The following is a 23,856-nucleotide window of genomic DNA, read 5'->3' on the forward strand; positions in this document are numbered from 1 at the left end:
AGCGCTCCCTGTGAAGTTTGTTAAAAACGAAAAGTGGATAGTGTCTAGCTACTTAACGAAAGAGTACCGAATAACTAAGAATAAAAAAAGAATAGATTATGCCCAATACATTGCCCGTTTCTATGTTTCTAATGACCGGTTTGGCATTTGTGTTTGTTGTCTAACTACAGAGCTGCAGTGCCTCATTTTCCATTCTGCATTACGCTTGTTACTTACTGCACAACTTTAGTTTTAAGTGAGTATGATCTGAAACGTGCTTCTCAAAGGCTCTCATTCACACAGTGGTGACAGGTTGATTTCTGTGCGCAGTATAATAATAAAAAAAAAAATCAATTTTTTTCCATTTACATCCAAGATGGCGGTTGATCTATAGCCTTTCTCTCATGTTTTCCACCTTTCATTGCTTCTCTTGACCTAGAAATAAGCCCATCATCTAGACATAGTTGTTGTTTCCAACAGTGTCTTCAGTATTATGTTGAACTGTTATCCAGTGATGTTAACTATTCAGTTAATTTGTTGCATTGAGTAACAATAAGTTAAAATTGTTACAATCATTAATACAGACTGCTGATTCAATGTTTCATGTTTTTTCACAGTGCCCCTGAAGAAGGGAGTTTCCCGAAATGCATTGGGCCTTTTTTAAGTTGTGTTTCATCAGTTCATAATTGCTGATTCTCTACATTTAATCAATTCAGTATTACAGTTTCATGATAATGGTTTTACGACAGTTTCATGACAATGGTTTCATTTTTTGGATTCCTCCAGTACCATGTATCAACATGTTATTGATTGATTTTTGAAATTATAAGAGAATGTTTAGATTTAAACAGTACATAAACTTCTACTAAATGTGTTTCTCAGACTGATTACTTGGAAGTTAAAGCAGTAATAGATAAAAGTGTTATCATTGTTATATTTTAAATCATGTTGTGCGTTTGGTATACTAGTGGAGTTTCCACCAGATGTTGATCTTCAATTGGGCTGGCTGCCTTCCAACCAAACAGCACACACACTTGGTTCAAAAAGTTTTCTTCATTTAAAGTACTAGGCATTGAAAAAGGGTGTGCGCAGGCAATAACTTTCTAAAATAAAATGTATACATATAGATACATATATATTTGTGTATATGTATGTATATATAGGTTTGTTTATATGCATATATATTGTATACATCTATATGTGCTTCCATGTGAAAATATATATGCACATATGGATATGTATGTGTGTGTGTGTATATTTATATATATGTGTGTGTATATTTATATATATGTGTGTGTGTATATATATATATATATATATATATATATATATTCACTGAAAAAACCATAGGTTATAGACCATATATAGTTAGGAATTCGCATTTACAAAACCTTATTTTACTCACACAAAACCATTGAAATTCCATATATAGTTAGTTGCACTAACTATATATCGCGCACCCGCAATCCACTGCTGATGATGTCACATATTACATCATTCATGACATGGTCAGTGACATCACCGATGACATCACTGATGACACCTCAAATGACATCACTGATGACATCACTGATGACATCTCATTTGACATTACTGATCACATCACTGATGATATCATTCATGTGATAATACGATGAACCTCTTCAGACTCTAATATAACCTTAGATACAATCAGTGTAAACAGACACTCACAGACTGTCACTCATCCATGGAGTTACTCACACACCTAGTCAGTCATGCAAAGAATCAATCACACCTCCATTTCCTCAACTATACAGTTATACAAACTTTACTTATTCAAACATATACTAACACATATTTACTCTCTTATACAATCCCTGATACAAGTTCACAATGATCCATACAGCCACTCACACATTCACTGGCTCTTATGCACAGTTATTTATATATGTCAACTCTCACATGTACTGTGTTTTACATATGTACTTACTTTGACATGTAGCACTGAGATATCCATTCACTCACCAATACTCATGCACACAGTCAACCGCCCATACAGCTGTTTCCACATGCACTTTTGAAACCATACAGCTAGTGAATCAACTGCTCACACATCTATGCACAGTCATACACCTCCCAGCCACCCACACACACACTGTCTCCCATACAAATACTTGGGCAACCAATCAATAACCCATATAGTTACTCATATAGCTACTTATCAACACATGCAACAGTTTACAGAACAACAGACATAATGATGCACAAATTAAGACAGTTTAGTCACTAACCCATGCACTCAGTGAGACACATTTAATCACTCACTCATACAGTCAGTCATGCACCTACTAAATCCTTCATCCAGACACTTATACATCCACTCATTCTTCAATATGTAAGACATATTTTAACCCTACAGAAACATAGTCACTGCATGTTGTCATCAGTGATGTCATCAGTGATGTCATTTGAGATGTCATCAGTGATGTCACTGACCATGTCATGAATGATGTAATATGTGACATCATCAGCAGTGGATTGCGGGTGCGCGATATATAGTTAGTGCAACTAACTATATATGGAATTTCAATGGTTTTGTGTGAGTAAAATAAGGTTTTGTAAATGCGAATTCCTAACTATATATGGTCTATAACCTATGGTTTTTTCAGTGAATTTTCAAGGTTTTGTAAATGCTAATTCCTAACTATATATGGTCTATAACCTATGGTTTTTTCAGTGAATTTTCAAGGTTTTGTAAATGCTAATTCCTAACTATATATGGTCTATAGCCTATGGTTTTTTCAGTGAATATATATATATACATACATATATAAACCTATATCATCTGTATATCTATATAAATACAAACATAAATGCATGCATACATATACTTATATGCATACAGATGCATGTTATTTACATGAAAGTTGAAAAAACACTAATAAAAGCAAAGCTAAAAAGCCACCTCATTACAAACAGAATGGCTTTAACTTAAACGAGGGCGAGATCTATTGCATTTTCAATGCTTGTTTACTTTGGTTCCATCAAGAAGGCATTCAGATGTGTCACACATTTGCCATAAATTCTGAATGTTAGCACTCTAGTTGCACATTAGATCACTGTAGTAAAGCTACTGCTCACCAGGGACGTCTGCTGCTGGTATTCAAAGTGCATGTTCCAGTCTGCATGTCAGAATTTTTTTAATGAAATAGAAGAGGATTTGAGAAGTCACTCAAAATGATCCCTAATTTTTCTTTCTGAAGCACTAATCATACTTTCTATGGCAAAATTAACCCCCTCATGTTGTTCCTTTTTAAATTGAGTGTTTTCAGACTTACCACTTCATTCCAATCAAGATGGCTTCTGGTGTGCCATACTTTTGTCATAAGTAAGACTGTTAGCGCTCTAGTTGTTCTTTAGAACACTCTAGGACATTCTGTCATTGGGCTATACTTGGGGTACATCTGGGTGATATTTGGGCTACATTTAGGCTCTTTTGTCTCTGGTGGCCATCTTGGGAGACTTTATGTCAGAATTTTTTAATGAAATTGAAGAGGGTTTGAGAAGTCACTCAAAATGTGCCCTAATTTTTCTTTCTGCAGCACTAATCATAATTCATATGGCAAAATATACCCCCTCATTTTGTTCCTTTTTAAATTAAATGTTTTAAGAGTTACCACTTTATTCCAATCAAGATGGCATCAGGTGTGCCATACCTTTGTAATGAGTAGGACTGTTAGCGCTCTAGTTGTTCTTTAGAACACTCTGGGACATTCTGTCATTGGGCTATACTTGGGCTACATTTGGGCTCTTTTGTCTCTGGTGGCCATTTTGGGAGACTGCATGTCAGAATGTTTTAATGAAATAGAAAAGGATTTGAGAAGTCACTCAAAATGTGCCCTAATTTTTCATTCTGCAGCACTAATCATACTTTCTATGGCAAAATATACCCCCTCATGTTTCTTTTTAAATTAAATGTTTTAAGAGTTACCACTTTATTCCAATCAAGATGGCTTCAGGTGTGCCATACCTTTGTAATAAGTAGGACTGTTAGCGCTCTAGTTGTTCTTTAGAACACTCTAGGAGGCTGCAGTAGAACACAAAGGAATCAACTGACAGTCTCTGTCCTTGTTGGATGTACATGTTTTACTGAGAATGTCAGACTTCATTTTCACATGACTGAGAAAGATAATGTGAATTTACAGAAAATATGCTTTCAGTTTAGCTTATAGATCCCCTTCCAAACCACTGTGGGAAAATCATGAGATATTAGTTTTCTTTCAAACAATATTCATGATATCACAGCAGAAGGTTTTTTCACATGGTAAAATCACCTTAGAACCCACCACAATTCCTAAAACGAGTATGGTACCATCAACAAATGATTTATAATGTAACTAAAGTCCTAAAACCCTCTATTAACTACAATGCTTTTTAATGAGGTGCTATCATGTATATTGGTCCCAAGATGGCTGTCAACACTTCTTGGATGAAGTGCTGACAGCCAATCAGATCAGATGTGTGGTTAGGCTCCGCCCAGATATATATCTTTTTTTGAACCTAAATTACTCAAAATCCACTGGAGCACATATATTGAGACCTAGCAAAGGCACATCGGGCTAACAGTCCCTACAATTTTGCTAAGTTTCGTGCAAATCCATTCAGCCGTTCGAGCTAAAAGTGAGGCCAACCACCCTATGGAAATTAACATGGGAAAAACGCGTTTTGGGACCACCCTTTTTTCTCAGCCCCCCTTGCTGAAACCCCCCCAAATTGTCAGGGGCTGCTCAGAAACAAAATGTTCCATTTTCCTGAAAATTTCAGCCAATTCCGTCCACAAACGCCAAAGTTATTAGACCTAGAATTTTCAAAAATCCCATAGAGAAAAAAATCCTAACTATATATACCTACTGGCGACCGCCAGTAGGTAATATTAATAAATATATATATATATATATATATATATATATATATATATATATATATATATATGAATCAAATCCTGGAGAGAAAGCACAATCCTCCTCAGCGAACTGCCACACACCAGGAACGGACCACCACAAAAGGCTTGAAGCTTTTTAGTGCAGTTTATTCAAGCCATCACACAACATGACGCGTTTCAGCCGGGTTTCCCCGGCCTTGATCACATGACGTGTTAGGAAAAAGAACACCCATAAATACCATGAAACAATTTAGACCCTTCCATCCTTCACATAGAGAGGGAAAACAGACTAAATCATTTATAAAGTGCATTATGCATATGTGCAAGAATAAGAAAGTGCAATCCTTTAAAAACAATAGTTCAAAAATTCATATCGAACATTGTTTTAAGCAAAGTTGACATATTGCTAAAAATAATTGGATAAGGAAATTACAGATATTTCATGATCGTAATCAAGAAAAAAAGTCCGGGGCCAGTGCCCAAATCCTAATCCATCAAAAGGACTACCAATATTGCACAAAATAACAGCAATCAATTGATCATGGTAAAATACCCAATGTGCAGACATTGAAAATGTGACTATTACTAGCCATACATTACTGTTAATTAAAATCAGATGATATTGGGGATGCAATCATCAAGCAAGTCATATAGAAGCAAAGAGAGATACATAAATTCATATAGTTTAAATAAAGTTTCAGAGTTTTCAGATACTACGATAAAGAAGGATCATTCAAAACACATTTCCAATATATATATGTATATAAAAAAACTTTAAAATACGGTTTTCTCAGTGGGATCATCATTGAGTACAACAATATAATTAGTATATACAGAGATCTGTAAAAACTGATAATGCTCTGCCAGAATGTCCATTAGTCAAGCTAAAGGATCAAAATTTTTAACATAAATAAAAACTCATGTTAAAATCCATTGCAATCAATAAATACAATACCCATAATAAAAAGCCTAAATTCATATATATACACATACACATTCAATTTGCATTAGAAGACCATAATCAGTTAAGGATAAACATGTCATGAATATAAGATCAATTAGAAGAGGATAGGAACCTGATGTTGAGCCCAACATCAGAAATACGGACAGTTCAGTGTTTTAAATATAAAAAACATAACACTGCTGGTAAAATCATAGAAATTCTGCTGGTATAATCATAGAAAATGGACCAAATCTTCCCCTGTATTGAGACCATTAGGTATCTTGGTATTAAGTCTAACTATTTACTGACTCTCTAACTGGCGGAGTTTCTTTTCTCTGTCTCCACCCCTTATAGATTTTGGCACAGAGTCAATTACATAGTATTTCAGGTCCTCCAATTTGTTTTGGTGCACAAGTTTAAAATGGCGGGCAACCGGATAAGATGGGTCAGAATTCACGATTGCCCGCAAGTGCTGGAGGAACCTATTGAATACCGGGAGTTTGGTACTACCAATATATCGAAGATGACAAGTACATTCTAAAACGTATACCGCGCAGTCAGTTTTACAAGTATACGGTCCGTTGATCTTATTCAATGAGCCTGAAAAAGGATCCAAGAAAGACTGTTTATTTAGTCCGAACTTACATGCACGACAGGAGAAGCATTTTACAAAACCCCTCTTGTCAGTCAGCCAATTTCTTTTATCAATCACTTCTGGATTAGTTTTGACTAATGCATCTCGCATAGACGGTGCTCTTCTAAAAGTGATAGTAGGCTGATTGAGAAGTTCCGGAGGTAAAGTAATGTCAGTGTGTAAGATAGACCAATGCTTACTGACAATTTTTCTGACGGCCTGCTCTTGGTTACTAAAATTAGTGATTAACCTTATCGGTGGTGGGACGGTTATTCCAGCAGGATTCACATCAGTTACTTCACTAGCCTCTAATGGAACAACAGTATTCAGTTTATCAAGAGCCCATTGTAGATCTTTGACCTTATATCCTCTATTTAAGAATCTTTTTTTAGACTCATTCAAGCAAGTGTCTAAATCCTCTTTCCTATATATCCTATATATTTCACACAAACGCCCACATTTGAAGCCGCACTACGCATTCAGGTGGGTTACAAACCATTTTTATAGAAGCATGCAGCTTCCCATCTCGTTGAGAAAATCCCTCAGCCTTACGCGTTTCGAGTCCTTCGTGACTCATCAGAGGCCAACGTTTGAAAACATTTCTCTGCTTCCACACCCCCTTTAAGCACACTTGATTGTTTTGAATGGCCTCCGGTGTGCCCTCACAGTCGAGAAGAAATTAAATGGTGCAATATGGGGAATGTAGTTCATTTATGCACTTCATACGCTCCATTGCGTTTGTTTTCATTAGTTTATTTTCGGGATAAAGTTTTACAGCCCTCCAGTGGGCCCCAGATAAGATTCGGCATGCTTGAAATTAAAACACCATCAGTGCCCAGGCAGAGAGGCACAGTACCCCTCCGGCGGACCTTTGCTTCGTTCTTCAGGTGGTGCGTCGCCTCCACGGCCGGAACCGCCGTGATTGTATTTCACACAAACGGGGGGAGCGACCGGTACGTGCCCCGGTACACGTACCGGGGAGCGTACCGTGGAGAAAAAAGCATGACAGGGTTTCCCAAAAAAGTTGCTTTTTTTTATACATTAGAGGTAGTTCTAAAAAGAACTGTTGTTTTCATTCTTTTTGTTGTTTTATATTTTTTATTGTTTTTTTGAACATTTTTAACTTTTTTTGACTTTTCTGAACATTTTATTTTTTTTTGTATTTTTTAAGGGGAGAAACAAAAAACAGGGAATTCTAAAGTGCTCAACAGGAGCAAAAAAGAAAGCGGAAAAAATTAATGTTTCCTTGGGCACTTGTGGTTATCCCAAGCACGGTTAATAAGTGTGATGCATTGCTCTCCATAGCATATTGTTTGTCCACAAAAAATACAAACCATTTTAAAATTGGTAAACTTGGTTTGTATGGTGGAGCACATATCCATAACTTCCGGTCCTGATGGGGTGGAAACATTAGTTTGGGAGGTGCTGGCAGAAGATTGGACACGGTTTCTGGCCAGTTCCCTGACCTCTGCCCTAGCATAGTTATTTGGATGCTTCCATTGCATGTGTCTGATCATGGTGTGATTTCCAAAGGAGTATTTTTTGTTGGGATTCCCCCTTGACAGCTCCTGATGACATATTAAGCAGGTTGCCTTAGGCGCATTTACTTTTTTTTTTGTCCTTGGGGATTGAAAAAAATTGCCAGATGATGTGCTCTTTAGGTTTGTAGGTAATATTGTCCTCTGGGACGAATCTCCTCTCCTCCTCCTCCTCATCCTCCTCCCCTTCTTGATCTCCACCACTGTGAAGTTGTGGTGGTCCTTGTGGTGGTGGTGGTGGTCCAGAAGATCCAGCAGCTGCAGCTAATGTATCAATTTTCTACTGAAATAACTGCAGGTCTACCTCTCTCAAAGCACAAAGGTAGAATGAGGAAACAATTTCATCATTTGGAAAAGAAAACTGTTCTGAACCATTGAAGTGTTATTTTTAGGTCACATGACCTGGCCTTACATCATTAGGAAACCAAAAGTGAAATGAACCAATAAAAAGTTTTATTTTCAGGTCACATGACCCGACGCGCTTACGCTACGCGCCCCGGGCCGCGCCCCGAGGCGCGCCCCAGAGCGTGCCCGGGGGCGCGTAGCGTAAGCGCGTCAATACGTCATGAGTGATGTCACTGACCATGTCATGAGTGATGTAATATTTGATGTCATCAGCAGTGCATTACACGCGCAAGTTATAGTGAGTCCAAGTAACTATAACGTGGGAATTTCAATGGTTTTATGTCAGTAAAATTTCCAGCTAACTATAACTGGTGTCAAACCTACGTTTTTTCCAGTGAATTTAATAGGTTTTTTAAATGCTAATTCCTAACTATAACTGGTGTGAAACCTATGGTTTTTTCAGTGAATATACATATATATGTGTATGGATAGTTGCATTTATATAGATATGCAGATGCATACGTGTGTGTGTGTGTATGTGTGTGTATAGATGTATGTGTGTGTGTATATATGTATATATATATGTATATATATATATATATATATATATATATAGAAATGTAGGTATATATTAATATATGGAGTGACATGTATTTTTATATATAACTGTCTGTGTATGCACATATGAATGGATGCATATGTAAATGGCTATATATGTATTTATATTTATGTGCATAGATATACATATATAGAGATTAATATATGCAGATATGTGCATATGTTTTAACATGTTTAAGTGTGTGTTTGTGTGTGTGTATATATATATATATATATATATATATATATATATATATATATATACACACATACATACACATGGTAGCTATATATGTGCATATATATAAATATGGATATATGTGGAAACCGTGTAGGCGAAGGTGACAAGCCCCCACCACCTCCCCCCGATTGCACTCCTGGCGAGACTACAGTGAGTCTGTATTTCAGAGTAACTCCTATAATGCGAGTGGAAAAAGAACATGTATTAAGTTTAAATCTGAGCCCGGCGTTGCTTCACGGACACCGCTCTCAGTTTATTTATATATTTTTTAACTTTAACACTGAGTGTGTTGTTCTTGAACCAGGCGCTGCGTTCAGTGTTAAAGTTTAGAGATATATAAATAAAACGAGTGCGGTGTCGGTGAAGCGGTGCCGCGCTCAGATTCAAAGTTTTTAAATAACAGCAGCTGTGTCTGAGGGAAGCGTCTGTTCGGGGAGAGAGACATAGGGAAGGAGAAACAAGTTGTGCTCACCCAGTAATTAAAGGGCATGGTCTAACACCGCCACTGCAGCACTTGTCGTCCCTCCCAGGGGGCAAGACTCCTGAATCCCGTGCTCTCCCTCCTACAGCCATTGGGTCCTCCGTGTTCCTCGCCCCTCCTCTAACCTGTGGCCCCTGTTTAGACCCAGGTCCCTAATGAATCCCATAATCATATCCCTTCTTCTGCGCTCTCTGTCCATTCTGAGGCGCTAGTCACAGGTGTGTGCTTTTCCCACGGTAACTACATTACCCCAGAAGCTATAGTACCTCAAAAAAGTACTTCCTCGTGTACCTCTCAAGTTCACTCCTCCCTGCCCGCCTCCCCTGACTGAGCGGCTACACCCCCCAAACCCACCAAAACAAAAAGCTCCTGGAGACGATGATGTGCCTTGTCTTGCTCTTGCATCATCGTCCTGGCTAGCCCCATGCCGTGCTACTGTGAAAAGTTTAGCACACGCTGCGGGTGGGGAGGGCTAAAGGTCATAAGAGGCCACAGGGTAAGAGAACAGCTAACTTAGGACTCAACTGTGTGACATTCAGAATGCATGTACCTCCTCCTCACTTGTTAGCGGACACTGAAGGGGGGAGGGCATGGTTTGCAGTGACTGTCTTCGGTGCAGTTCTTCCTCATGTGTGCCCCCCTCAGGCCCCGCTGGAGAACAAAACCCGCCTTCAGCAGAAGACTTTGAAGCTGAGCCTTTAATGTCTGCTAACTGCTGCCCCCAGGCATTGTGCGCAGGCAGCATTTTGATCTGGGATACTGGTGTGGGTCATTCCTTCCCACCTCGAAGACAGTGCCAGAGGATGGGTGTTAGTTTACCTCAGGCAGGCCTGCGCGAGCTTCCATTCACCTCACGCTTGCTCGGGGTCCCAGCCATCCCAGGCCGCCTCCAGCAGGGGGGCGCACACGCACCTCGCAGTGAGCGGACTGCAGCGTGTCCTTGATTCCTAGACATCACAGTTCTAGCTGAGGCGGTTGCCTGGAAAGCAATCCCTTGGAACTTATTGGACTTTACTATTTCTGAAATTATAGCCCTTTTCTTTATAGTTGGCGCACTGACAATACTTGCATTTTCAGTCATGGTAATAAAACACGTATGTATCGATGTTTCACATTATCCGCCAACATTGACCTACATTATCTTAAATGGAAAGAGTGCTCTTTTATCGTGTTGCAGGGAGTGCATTGTTTTCGCAGATGTTCCAGCGCCTCGCCCCTGCACTCAAGCACAATAAGCTTTATCTTTTCAAGCCCCTCTCCTACCAGGTTTTTCTCCTGACCCTCTCTCTGCTTCTAGTCACAAGCCTTGCCCCCTCAAGCTGTGCTCTCGAGGGATCTGACCCCACACCCTCACTTTCCCAGGTCCTCTGGTCGCAGTTCAGTCATCCTAGGCTTGGTCCACCCAGATGCCACCCAGAGCACCTGCTACCATCTACACTCGTGCCTCCCCAACATCTGCCAGAGTTCAGCGAGGGGTTATCAGTGTTCAGAATTAGATGGCGCACAACAGGTAGTGGTTGAGTAGTCACGAAAAGGTAGTACTGGTTGGTGCTGCTTGTTCAGAGAAAACCCTGAAAACTCTGAATCCCAAGGGTGGAGAAGCTAACCCTTTTGATAAGTAGAACGATCAATCAAGCGCACACAACGATTGTAACAATATGAGTAATCAAGGTAAGGTGTTTAAGGATAAGATCACACATGAGTGTGCCGGATACGGGAAACACGTATCTGGCAATACCTTCCGCGCCACTCATCGGCATACCGCCGCTCTTTGCATTGACAACAGGCATTACCCGCCTAGGTCTAAACACGAGCTTCTTATCCCTCAGCCATTTATACTGTGTGCGGACTCTTGCACATTCTTGGCTTGAACACCCAATCAGGACCGGGTTGGAATTATCACTGGTCCCCCGATACTACGTCACTCCACACATTTGCAGCCCTGATGAGTCATTGGGTTAACACCCTTTCTGACGAAACATGTGTCGGATGGTTTCTTTCTCTATGGGTCTCCTTTGATAGGATGACCATTCACATACCCATTAAAACAAGATAGAAAGAACACTCGTGTGTGATCTTATCCTTAAACACCTTACCTTGATTACTCATATTGTTACAATTGTTGTGTGCGCTTGATTGATCGTTCCCCAACATCTGCCCTCAACCTCCCCTGCCACTCTGGGCTTCACCTCTATCTTCTCTCCATCAGGTCCTGCTCTGAGGGTTGTCTGCCCAGGTTCTATCCTACAAACCACTACCCCTAGTTATGTCCCTCGGCTCCTGCCCTCCTAGCGTCTGCCCTCCTAGCGTCTGCCCTCCTAGCGTCTGCCCTCCTAGCGTCTGCCCTCCTAGCGTCTGCCCTCCTAGCGTCTGCCCTCCTAGCGTCTGCCCTCCTAGCGTCTGCCCTCCTAGCGTCTGCCCTCCTAGCGTCTGCCCTCCTAGCGTCTGCCCTCCTAGCGTCTGCCCTCCTAGCGTCTGCCCTCTGTTCCTCCCAGACCCCACCTTCTCATCTCCTCCATCCCATCGCCTAGCAGCTCATCTCCTTTACGTCAATGTCCTGTCCTTCTCAGTTTGTACCCTCTAGTTTGGTTACCTCATGCAGTCTTCCATGCCACCCGTTGACCCTATCTTTTGCTCTCCTGGCCCGACCCGGACTCTCCCGTCATAGATCCTGTGTCCGGAATCATACCTCCTAGTCCACGGCCCTAGCTCTGCCCTACCATCGCCTGATTTCAGACTCTGCGTCCCCCTAGCTCCTGATCTCAGCATCTGCCCTCTGGCTCTCTCCCCGCCCGCCTGTCAACTGTGTGTTATCCTTGTGCGGTCAGACAGAGCGTGTGCCTCCAGTCTGCAGCAACCGCAGCGCCCTCCTCAGTTTAGCCCTCTCCACCCGCTCCACTTCCACAGACCTCCTCTCGCAGCACATCTGGACAATGGAGAGTAAACACTGTAGCCCCTCACACGTTCACCCCCTTAGTACTCTTCAAAGGGAGCTCACCGGCCTCTGCTGGGTTCATGCGGGGGTTGTGGTAGGCAGATTAATGGCTAACCTCTTGGGCTGTTTCTCAGACCTGCAGCGTTAACGCTGCCAGCGCAAAGTCAATATTTAACTGCCGACCTCAAATCCCAGCTGAGGTCCCACGAGAACCCCCTTTAAGTGCTAACACAGCAGTTCACAGCCTCACTCTCTGCCCGGCGTGAGTGGATGGGGGCAGTAATTGGGCACTCGGAGGAAGCCACCCCACTGACACCACGGGGGTCGCAATACACATGGACAGCGCCGCTATCCTGAGGGCTTGTGATATCTTGAACTTTTCCATGTAGACACGGTTTCTTACGTGGGTGGTGTCTCGCGGAGTGGACCCACCAGGTCTTTCAGATCAGCCTGCTGCCTGCAACTGGCACTTTCTGGCTGTTGCTTGTTTTCTCTGTTTTCTAAACTGTCCAGTTGTTGCCGTAGCAGGGGCTGCACCAAAAAACTCCAAACCCGCAAGCAGAACATTTCTTGTTTTAAAAAGACATTCTCTCCCAATCCCCAAAGGTAGTTTGGTATCTCAACGGTAGGGAAAAGCTGATTCTGCTCCAGTGAACAAATGATTCCCCGTGCCCCACTCCGATGCCACTAGACCCCCCCCCCCCCTTGCTGAGTGCTTTCAGTTTTATTTGTCCACTTGAGAAGCTGCCTGTGAGGTTCCCAGCCTGAGACAATAGCGCTTTGCACTGAATGCAGAGAGGCTTTAGAAAGAAGGTGAAGAGCTTTCCAGGCACACTGCACTCCTAGAACAAAAGCAGCCGAAGCAAGACGCATCGCTGTGCCACTCACCCAGCATGCGCACTCCCCGCCCCCCACTGTACCCTACAAGAGCCACCAGAGAGCTTCTCAGCGAGTCTTAAAACAGTGCGTCCCCATCACTCCAATATTACGGATTACTTAAGCGTGCCCCCACCCCTCTGTTATCACCCCCTCAAAACGAATCCCGCAACTTTACCCCCCAAATGCAGCCCTTGTTTAGCTGCTGTGCGCAGCATCTAGGCAGATGAATCAAGAAGACAGAAACTGTGTGCCACATGTGAATGTCCGTAGAGAGGGCGATGATCCCTGTTTTAGAAGTCATCGCCAATGCAGATGGGAGGAAAGTAAAACAAGCTTTCGGCTTTGGCAAACGCAGCCGCGTGTTTATAATTGCAATGCGATGTAATTATAAACACGCGGCTGCCTTTGCCAAAGGTGAATGATAAAAAAAAAATGCATAGAGGCTAATTAGGAGACTGTCTCCCGCCGCGGTAAGAGATCCAATCCAGCTGAGCGTGGATCAAAGGAGACAGGGTGGCAACAAACCGCGTGTGACATGCCTTCAGTGCAATCATTGCACTGTCTTTGGCATAATTCGGACGCAAAACGACACACGCAAATCACTACTGAAGGCTGAGCTGGGACGAGGCTTTTGGAATCTTATCGATTCCAAAAAGCCTCGTATGACGAGAGCAGCGCATGCGCTGCTGAGGTCAGATCGAGACCTAATGACCGCCTTTTATGACCCCTTCCAGTAATGGAATCCTTCTACATTATCAGGACTTGCTAGAGATAAAATAAACAATGACACATATTCCCTTAAGTACTGAAATGCTACACATATGGAGGTGTTCCATAAAGGGATCTCTTTTTGATGACAATCATTTAAAGAATTAGGAAATTTTGGGTCCAGTAAGCAAGGCACCTAGAATATTTCCTTGTTGAAGTGCTGGAAAATCCTTTCGCTTTGAAGTGAGCTACCACGAGGTAGCAGTTTATGCTCCCAAAGAGGGCAAGTGTCCATCAACTTCTGTGCCAGCCGCATGAGCCGCAATTGCCTTCAATTTTACCCAAGGTAAGTCTCCCAATTTCTTTTGGGTTGGAACCTCTATACCCCTTCCCTCCTCTCCTCTCCCCTCCCTCCCTCCCCTGAAGAAACTGTTTACTCAATGCAAACATAGTCTTGATTGCACAAGACATGGCTGTGGTAGTCTGGTTTCTAGAGCTTCTAGAACTCTGTGCGTCTTTTCCGATTTTCGGTTTATTGAGATTGCTCCCTTTATGCCAGTGGGAGGTGGTGTTGAATCCATACAAGAACATCCTGGCTGGTGCTTGGAGATTGTGATGCTATATTTAGGTGGATGAGCTATTTGTGGAGAGGGCATACTCTTGTGTCCTTGCTGAAGTCTGTGACCAAATCTGTTTACACCTACAATTGAAGTCGTTTCCTTGAAGTAAACTGATGGATTTGGGTCCGATTTTTAACTTACCTCATTCTCTTCGGTGAAAGACGTAATTGTTCAGTGAAGGGTTATATTACTGCCATTCCAGGGTATGCCGGCCCAGTATTTGATCTTTAGGTTTTCTGTTTCTTAATTCTTTCCCCTCAAAGTTTTAGATTTTTAGATTTTTTTTTTCCCCTGTGATATTTGACTTTCTATTACTTATTTTATGTACAAAACTCTATTAATGGCTGTTATCAGCTTGCAGATTGAGTGCTTGGTGTATCCTTCCTTCTGTCTTTTACAGAGGGGTAGGGTTGCAAGATAAATCTTTGTTTTTGTGAAGATGGCTTTTAATGTATCTGACGGAAGGTCACCCTTCAGTTGTCACTTCCCTCTTCTCCTCATTCAAAACAACGACATTGTTTATACAGCTATACCTTGATTTTACAGGTGCAGGTCAAGGTGGCAAGGTTTTCAGAGCAAACACTTTCGGTATGGATTATGTATCTAACAGGAAAATTACTACTGAAAGTACATAACTCATTCTTTCTTGAATGATTTTCTGTTGAAGTTGGTCATATTTACATTCCTCCCCAGTAATTCCACCTTGTCAACTTTATACAAGTAAGACCTGTGTGAAATATTCTTTTCTTTTCCTAGATACAATGGACACTTGGGATGACAAGAAACTTGAAGAGGTAGTCAACAAGAAGCATGGTGAGGCGGAAAAGAAAAAGGCCAAAACTCAAATAGTATGTGTCTTTTTTTGCTTTTGGTGATAACCTAAAATTAGAATAAGATTATGTTGTTTTGGACTTCTGAGTAAGCTCCTGAGGTTTCTCGTTTCTTTCTGTAAATGAAGGAAGGGTAGAGCTACATTAGTTAAAGATCTGACACAGTTTTGTAGTTAGTTACAAAATGCCCTGGATCAAACGAGTAAATACGCGTGATGGGGCTCAACATGTATCAAACACAGCCCCATGTTGGCACCTGAGGCTCAATTTAGCCACTAGATGATCGTTGGAGATTCTAGAGTGTAAATGTAATACAATTGTTGGTTTGTCTTCTTAGCAAAGCGCATTTTAATGTTTTTCATTGGGTTATTAATACATTTCTGGGTGGGGACTGGGGAGCATAGTGGGGATTCTGTGTTTATTGTTGTGGCTAGTGGATTTTTCTCACACAACTGTGTATTGGATATTTAAAAAAATACATGAGTATATGTTCTATTTTAATACTGTTCACTCACTTGTAAACTTGATGCACTTGAATCGAAAATCGCTTTTAAATATGCTGCTTGTAGATAGTTAATTTTAATACGTGCTTGGGGGACCACAGCTTGTTTGTCTGACCTCGCGTTTCCCGAATGTAATAGCTGGCCCGCATAGTCTGTTAGGTCAGCGCTCTAGTCTCTCTCATTGCAGGGGATAAAAGCCACTCTGGCGCGCGCAGCAGGCGCACCAAAGGCAAGCCCGTTGGCGCCCAGAGCGCGCCAGTGCTAGAACCCCTGGTCGTTTTGGATCCCACCGGCTTGTCAGAGCACAGATTTATGGCGCTCAGAAGTGGTGAGTGCTGCGGCCCTAAACTTGATCTCGGTAAGGAGGGTGAGAAGTTTTCATGTAGGGCTTGCAGCTTCCAATCCTCCTTTTCTCTTCTCTTGATGGGAACAGGGATAGAGAGGTCGGGGACACCAAGGGGTCAGAGTCTGAGGAGAAGGTGGGAGGAGTTATTTCTTCCTTGGACAGGAGTACTGCCGCCAGTAGCAATAGTCTGGTCGGCTGCTATGGGGTAGGTTAGCAGGCACCTCTGTTGAAATGCTTACTCCTAAACATCTGATCTTTGGACTGGGTAAGAGTGGTCTGCTTAATTCAGACACTCTGTTCATCACCACCCCCTTTTCTGAATATTTTTTGTCCACCATAAGCGTGGAAGGGTATACTCAGATGTGAGTCCCTAGCTCATTGCACCATCAGGATTCAAGCAAGCCAGGCCGAAGACGGCTGAAATGCCAGAATCCGGTCCCCGGTAGCTTGTTTCCTTCCCAGTATAAGAATTGGCTTGGTAGTTTGGTCTGCCCTGTTCCCATGATGCACTGGGCCAGGGTCAGACTAATTTGCATATAGCCAAGTTCTGAGCTGGGATGGTGCAGTGAGCAAAAAAACGGTGATGGATCAAGCCCTGATCTTTGGACTGGGTAAGAGTGGTCTGCTTAATTCAGACACTCTGTTCATCACCACCCCCTTTTCTGAATATTTTTTGTCCACCATAAGCGTGGAAGGGTATACTCAGATGTGAGTCCCTAGCTCATTGCACCATCAGGATTCAAGCAAGCCAGGCCGAAGACGGCTGAAATGCCAGAAACCGGTCCCCGGTAGCTTGTTTCCTTCCCAGTATAAGAATTGGCTTGGTAGTTTGGTCTGCCCTGTTCCCATGATGCACTGGGCCAGGGTCAGACTAATTTGCATATAGCCAAGTTCTGAGCTGGGATGGTGCAGTGAGCAAAAAAACGGTGATGGATCAAGCCCTGATCTTTGGACTGGGTAAGAGTGGTCTGCTTAATTCAGACACTCTGTTCATCACCACCCCCTTTTCTGAATACTCCTAAACATGAGATCGCTGGGCAAGCAGAAGTATGTTCTTGAATGTCCGCTCCAGGTCTCTGCAATGAACTTAGTTTTCCTCACAGAGACTTGGACTAGTCAGACCTCGGCCCCAGACTGGAATAGCGCCCTCCCGCCAGGTTATTTGGTAGTCAGTCAGGACAGGGAGTACAGGTGGCGGGATGGCATAATTCATTGTGATAACCTGAAGGTTTATAGCGAGCCTATTATACAACTGCCCTGCGTAGGCCTTTCATTTTGTGGTGAAAATTAACAACACTTCCACAGTACATGGGATACTTCTCTACAGACCGCCGGGCCCTAGAGCCCTTTTTTCCTTAGCTCTACAGATCCTGCTTGAATCTTTTACAAATTCCAACTCGCTCATCATTCTGGGTGATTTTAATTTCCATCTGGAACTTAACAACAATGCAGATACTATCCGGCTTCTTGATAATTTAGCAGCTTATGGTCTCAATCAAAAGGTGGTGGGCCCCACTCATCTGGCGGATCATACACTTGATGGTAATTTCTCCACTAATTCGGATGTCACACTGAGTAATCCCGCACCTCTTCCCTGGACTGGCCATTTTGCAATTAATTTTAGCCTTCATTATTCATTACCCACACAGCTGGATAGAAAGAAACCAGTGAGCATAAAAATCAGGCAGTGGAACAAAATCCAAGGCACTGAATTGGAGATGGTACTTAATAGCTGCCCCCCGCCCCCCCCCCCCCCCCACCCCCCCCCCCGACCCCCCACCCCCGGTTCTGTTCCAGGATAACTACGAGGCTGCTAGCCAATTTCACAGTAAAAAAATTGGCCCCACTGAAAGAAATTAAATCCAGAAGATCGTTGGCACCATCTCCATGGTACGGTCCGGAACTGAAAAAGCTGAAAGTTTTATGCAGTAAAGCTGAACTTACTTGGAGGATGGAACATAAGATATCCTACAATACAGCGCTACAATAATATAAAGAAACCATTATTTTAGCAAAAACCACCTACTACTCAGCTAAAATAACGGAGGCTACTAACTCTGCCAAGCAACTTTTAAAAAATGTTGAAGTACTATTGAAATCGCATCAGAACACCTGCATTAGTCCTGATTCCACCTTTTTGCAGTCCTTCTATGAAAGTTAAGAACCTGGGGATCATCTTTGATGATCAACAGGGGTTTTCTGCTCCGATCAACCACTTAACCTCCACTTGCTTCTACATTTTGAAGCTACTGCGGAAGGTGTTCCATTTTATTCCTCATGAGCTACGAAAAACTGTTGTTGTGGCCTTAGTCTTATCTCTATTAGATTACTGCAATGCTCTTTTTGTGGGTATTGACAAGGCACAGAAGACCAAACTGCATTCCATACAAAATGCAGCTGCACGAATACTCCTGAACATCCCAAAAGGTCGCCCCACTTCGGCGGCTATTAAGTCGTTACATTGGCTTACAATACAGCAAGGCATGGATGTCAAGTCCTTATGCCTTGTGCATAAGACTTTATACGGCGGAGGGGATTCCGATCTGCGAAAAATCTTTCAGTGGTATATCCCCAACAGAAGCCTCAGATCGGCTTACTCCATCCTCATTTGTGCCAACAAAATCCGTAGAGCCAGATTAGGGGGGGTAGAAGCTTGTCACATTGTGCAGCTAGGTTGTGTCCCAGCACCGTATGTAAAATCTTGGAAAATTGTGGCCAAAATCGTTTCAACTTGGGTCATCCTAACTAGATCTGCATAGGATCCCCACATCCCCTCCAACAGTTCTGGATCACACTGGGGAAACAGCAGTACATGGGGGGTTGAGGTGCTGTATCATCCAAGTAAGGTCTCATCCCATTGTCCCTAGTAGTTGAAGAACAGCTATGTATGTCCCTACATAATAGGTAACACTGTTTCAGCGAGATTTGTTTATCCAATGCTGTGCCCCATGTTGCCATTTGGATCCTGCTTCGGAGTCCAGTGATAGAAGTTATTGTTTAGAGATTACCCTCTTAATGATAAATAGAATCGGAAACATAGCCTCAAATTGTGTCCTCTCTCTAGTGGTTGGCTGCTTAACTCCAGCATCCAGAAACCAATGTTATATCTGAATGTATCTCAGTCTGCCTTTCCTTGAGCTGGTATTCAGTTTAACATTGAAGGAATGACATAACTTGGCCACCTTTAAAAATGTGAACTCCTTCTACATCCTTATTCCTGCCACCTCCAAATAGGTTTTCTTTCAGAGCAGGTTTAAATTCATATTTAGTGGGGAACAGGTGTACAGGGAAGAAAATGCAGTGAGGCTCCTGCTTACCAACAGGTGGCCTTTATTTTTTGCCCCACCAAAGGAGATCCCACAGAAGTGTACCCACTGTATTGTGGCCCGTGTGTGTCCCAATTATTGCCTACAGATATAGGCTGGGGCTGAAATTTATAGCGTGGTGTTGACAGAATGTTCATCTTAACTTCGTTTTACCTCCTCGTCCAGGATGTAAAAAAGCTAGCCCATGACCCCAGTTTTTTTCATTTTAGCTTGTGCATTTTTTATTACTTTGCAGGTGCAGAGATGAGTGGCTTAATTTCTCTGATGCTTTTTCTATTAATAATTTGTGGGATTTCTGTTTTGCTAGTCAGCCCTGTTAGCACCTACCACCGTGTTACTGTTGTGTTAAAGCTTTATCTGCACACTGGTGAGCGTTTGTAAACGACATCTTTGGAAACTACCATCATAGCTATGGTGTTCACACATGTGCCATACATTCTGACCTCTAGTACTTGCGCGAACATGAAATCTGTGCACAACATACACAGTACAATGATAGCTTTGCCCTCTGTGCAAATTGCCAGTTGTTGTTTCACCTTCAAGCTGGATTCTGCTTGTAAGCGTGGGGAGTGCACATAAGAAGATGCACTTCACTGCTTAAGCTCTGCCTGAAGGTAATAAACGGCTTATTGACATTGCTGCCCTCTGCTTGTTTGTGCTTTGCTTCATATTGGGTAGTTGAGCCTCTCCAAAGGGTGCAAGTCCAAACTGCGCAAATCTGTACTTTCTAAGTATGTAATGGCACACTGTTTTGCATTACACTGTTAAATATGATATTTTCCAAAATGTCATTGAGGAGAACTCCCTGATAAATATTTAAGTGCATCCGAGGCATGTAGCGGCAGTAGTGTCTAAACGGAAAGTGGCAAAGAGATGGTGAGTGGCTGCAGTTCCGACACTGAAAGAATGGGAAAACGACTTGGACTGGTGTTGGCAAGCAGAGTGTACGATATATAAGAGTAGGGGGTGCACTAAAAGGGGATATAATCTGGGGACTGGCAGACTTACTGAGACCTATAAAATAAATAATGGGATGTACAAAGATTCACGCTTGTTCCCAGTGATGAACGCTGGAACTTGGATAATCTGCAGAAATGGAGAAATGTAATGTTACCATTGTATATTCAATCTCTATATGTACAAACTAACATAAACGTACAAATAAAGAGTTTAAATAAGAGATATTTAAGTGCACTATTTTTACCAATAATTCATGCGCAGGTTACACCAGTTAAACACAGCTGCCTTTCTTCTACATGTAATCTAATATATTACTAGGTTAGCAATATCATCAGTGTAATTTCTGATTTCGTCTTTTATAAACAGAATAATTGGACTGTGTATCTAACCAGAACTAGGGATTTTCACAAATGTTGGCGTTTGAATTGTAACATTCATGTCTAGTCTACTGAATAGTTTTTTTGTTTTGTTGTACTATTTTTATTTTGCTCAGGCTTGCCAAATACTTTATTTCTTGGCGCTTTTGTGCAGAGCTAGTCTGCCACCCTCCAACGGAACTCCCTCCTGCCAGCCGCTCTCTCTACGCACACCCCCCCGCCCGCCTCCTCTTCCTTCAGCCACTGCTGCCATACTAGGTGCTGGATCCCGGGTGCCTGGGCGCCGCTGCTGCTGCTGCTCCACTCAGGCACCGCACAGGCACAGGCTTCAAACTCCTCGGGCTCCTTGGACTGTTTGTTCTCTGCTTCGCCTCTCCTGCCACTCGCCAGCACTGCACTGCTGAAAATCACGAACAGCAGGTACAGACCACACAAGATAAAATTCAGGATAAATGGTGCTTTATTCCTCCTTTACTGGCAGCATGATGCGTTTCGACTGGGGGAACCCGGTCTTGATCACTTGGTAGTGAATATTGTCTTAGAAACAGTTTGTACAACTTAAGCTTCTCTTTGACGGTGTATATAAATGCAGTAATGTTTTGTGAATATGAGGACGAAGGACCATATTGCTGCTTCATACACCCATTAATGGAATGTTGTCTAAAAATGCCATTGTCACTCACGACATTGTGAGAATGTAATTAGACCTGCTTTGGCCCGGTGAGTAAGTGGAGTTAGATGGTGGTTTCCCTTGTGGATGGGCCAGTTAAATGCAGCTTTTCAAGCAGCCATGCAGATCTGCGTGGAATTTGTATACCTTTGGGCTGTCTCTGCTGGGCGCATTGCAGTGGATCTTCAGATCCTCTATCTTAACTCAAATTCACTATGAAGTGTATAATCTGGTGCTTGGAGTCTTGATGGACCCTGGTACTCCATTGGCTGGTTACTGTTTGTCAGATAATTTTGTGCTGGAGGTCAAGCTGTAGTTTGAGATGCTACTAACTAGTGTAGTTGTCCTTCAGCAGAGCCTTGGTCTGTTATAGACCTAGCATGAGCTGATCTTGCCTTAGATTTGCAACTTGGGGATTCTCTAGCTTGGTTAGTGTACTCTCATCATTATGTGGTACTGAGCGATATTCTACTTGGCACTTCTCAGTTTCTGTCATTCCATATATCCTATGCCCCCATCCCTGTTTGTATCCTTGGACCCTGTTCTAGATCCCCTTCCCACCTACAGTTTGCAAATTCCAATATCCATCATCTTAATCCCATGTCCTCACCCCTATTTTATTTTTTGATGGACTGGCCAGTGGGGTCTTAAGTCACGTTACCTGGACCTGGAGGGGTTTGTTCAGTGATGGAGTAGGTGATTCATTGGTTCTTCAGTGGGATGGTCAGATGTGGAGCTGCATATGGTCAATTTGGTGCAGTGTGATTGAAAATTTTGCCATTTTGATGCACTGGGCCAGGGTCAGACTAATTTGCATATAGACTAATTTGCATATAGCCGGGTTCTGAGCTGGGATGGTGCAGTGAGCTAAAAAACGGTGATGGATCAAGCCGTGATCTTTGGACTGGGTAAGAGTGGTCTGCTTAATTCAGACACTCTGTTCATCACCACCCCCTTTTCTGGATCGAGGAATATTTCAAGCTGAATAATGGCTCAGTAGATAGCACAGGGATGCTATGTGGGACCTTCAAGGTTATAGGAGGACATTTAAAACTGTGTATGGGCACCTGGGATGAATCCAATCTGAGCTAAAGCTTCTATAATCCACCCGGTTGTGATCTAGTGACATATTCATTGGGTGTCTATTCGAGATAATCTCTGAATACATCAATCTGGCAGAAGGAGAAGAAAGCATGGAGGTCACTGCGCTGCTCCTCGGATATACGAGGAAGGTGAAAGGCCAGGTAATAAAGCTGCCCTGGTATGCAGGCAATGTAATTGAGATAATGGCTCTAGATGGAAGTTGAACATTGTGGGGACAATGGTATTCTATCCATTTTTTTGCATTTACTAGTCCTACTAGCACACATCTGGGAGTGGCAGCACTTGGCATCAAGCAGTTTGCCTGGTGGACTCTGCCCTGGGTACGAGATTCTCGACCAGCCATTCACAGTGGTTGAAATCAAAGGAGTGATGAAGGTAATGCCCTCAGGCAAGCCCCCATGGTGGGATAGGTTGCTGTCTGACTTCTTTAAGGAATAATCAGAAATCTTATTCCCAAGCGTGCATGAGGAGGCGACGGAGAAGCCAACCCTTACACCGACCTTATGAGATGCAATAGTAGTAATGCTGATGAAGCCAGCGAACCAGCAGATGGGTATGAATCATGCCAGCCCCTGCCCTTCATAAACTATCGGTACGAAAGGGGGTGGTGATGGGCGGAGCATCTGAATCAATCAAACACTCACACCCAGTCAAAAGATCAGGGTTTAATCCATCACCGTTCTTTAGCCCACTCTGCCACCCCAGTTCAGACATGGCTATATGCAAATCAGTCTGACCCTGTGCCTCATGGGAACAGTCCAGCCCGAACTGCCAAGCCATGTCTTCCCTGGACCGGAAACAAGCTTCCGAGGTCCGGTTTCTGGAATTCCAGCAGTCTTCAGCCCGGCTTGCTTGAATCCAGTGGCAAAGTGAGCAAGGGACTCACGTCTGAGCATACCCTGCCACACTTATGGCGGCCAAAAGTGGTACAAAAGGG

General features: G+C 42.8%; 1 protein-coding gene across 1 annotated transcript in view; it reads left to right on the forward strand.

Moving 5' to 3' along the window:
* The window catches only part of ZC3H15 (zinc finger CCCH-type containing 15), a 283,862-nt gene that overhangs the window by 112,364 nt on the left and 147,642 nt on the right, over positions 1–23,856 (forward strand). The window contains exon 5 of the mRNA XM_086955460.1: positions 15,560–15,651. Within this exon, the coding sequence (XP_086811586.1) occupies positions 15,560–15,651 (92 nt within the window). The remainder of the gene's footprint in view (positions 1–15,559; positions 15,652–23,856) is intronic.

This window comes from Lissotriton vulgaris, chromosome 2_1, assembly GCF_964263255.1.
Source record: "Lissotriton vulgaris chromosome 2_1, aLisVul1.2, whole genome shotgun sequence".
Classification (NCBI taxonomy): domain Eukaryota; kingdom Metazoa; phylum Chordata; class Amphibia; order Caudata; family Salamandridae; genus Lissotriton; species Lissotriton vulgaris.